Source organism: Penaeus monodon, chromosome 29 (genome assembly GCF_015228065.2).
Source record: "Penaeus monodon isolate SGIC_2016 chromosome 29, NSTDA_Pmon_1, whole genome shotgun sequence".
NCBI lineage: Eukaryota > Metazoa > Arthropoda > Malacostraca > Decapoda > Penaeidae > Penaeus > Penaeus monodon.
Genome location: NC_051414.1, coordinates 13,432,606 through 13,433,381, shown reverse-complemented (window position 1 = coordinate 13,433,381; position 776 = coordinate 13,432,606). Strand labels below are relative to the sequence as shown.

The 776-nt window shown below is 34.5% G+C and overlaps 1 protein-coding gene across 1 annotated transcript in view; it reads left to right on the top strand.

Annotated features, from left to right (window-relative positions):
• Positions 1-516: 516 nt before the first annotated feature.
• LOC119591642 (NEDD8-conjugating enzyme Ubc12-like) overlaps positions 517-776 on the top strand; it is a gene marked incomplete at its 3' end in the record, with an annotated part of 8,566 nt that continues 8,306 nt past the window's right edge. Inside the window, 1 exon segment of the mRNA XM_037940397.1 lies at positions 517-704. Coding sequence (XP_037796325.1) covers positions 617-704 — 88 coding nt within the window.

Sequence of the window (776 nt, the reverse complement as noted above, 5' to 3'; positions counted from 1 at the left end):
TTTGATGCCTGTGATTTATTGGTTTTATATCCTTACTGTGCTTATTTGCCATTTGTTCATTTAATTTTGTCCAGGTAAACTTGTTTGGAAAAGTGGTGGAAAGTGGGGGTGTATATATATATATACATTTTGCACTTATAGTCCTGGTCATTGTGGCGTGTAGACGGATAGGTTACGTGCGCTATTCTAAGTATTTCAACATCGTGTACATTCTTGCTAGTGCGATTTTAAATGTTGAAAAAAATCAGTACACCTTGGTAAATGCCTATAGTGCAAGAAGTATGTATGTATGAGTCTTGTTATTCGAGAAATGCATATCAAGCTGGCTGTAACCCACTATTGATTTACGTCTAAAATCGCATTTAAAATATCAAATTCATTTACTTATATAGATAAAAAAAATCACATGAAGACAATTAGCGTCTTCAAATCATATTTTGATCTTAATATCATTTACGCTGTCCAGAAGGGAAACCAAACACCCAGTCAGTAATAGCAAAACAATCAGACTGAGCCAACATTTTTCAGTTAAATGACGTTATCTTAGCACAAGAGTACTTTGGATATTAAATATAGGCTGCCAGAGGCAAATATACATTATGATTAGTTATTTTCTATGAAAAACCAAAAAAAGGATGGCACTGACGCCCCTAAACAAGGAACACAGAAGAGAGCTTCTGCAGCCCAGCTAAGAATCACGAAAGGTAAACAAATTAAATTGCTCTATCTACCTGTATCGTATTATGTATTAGAGATATTCTATCTGAGCACACCTG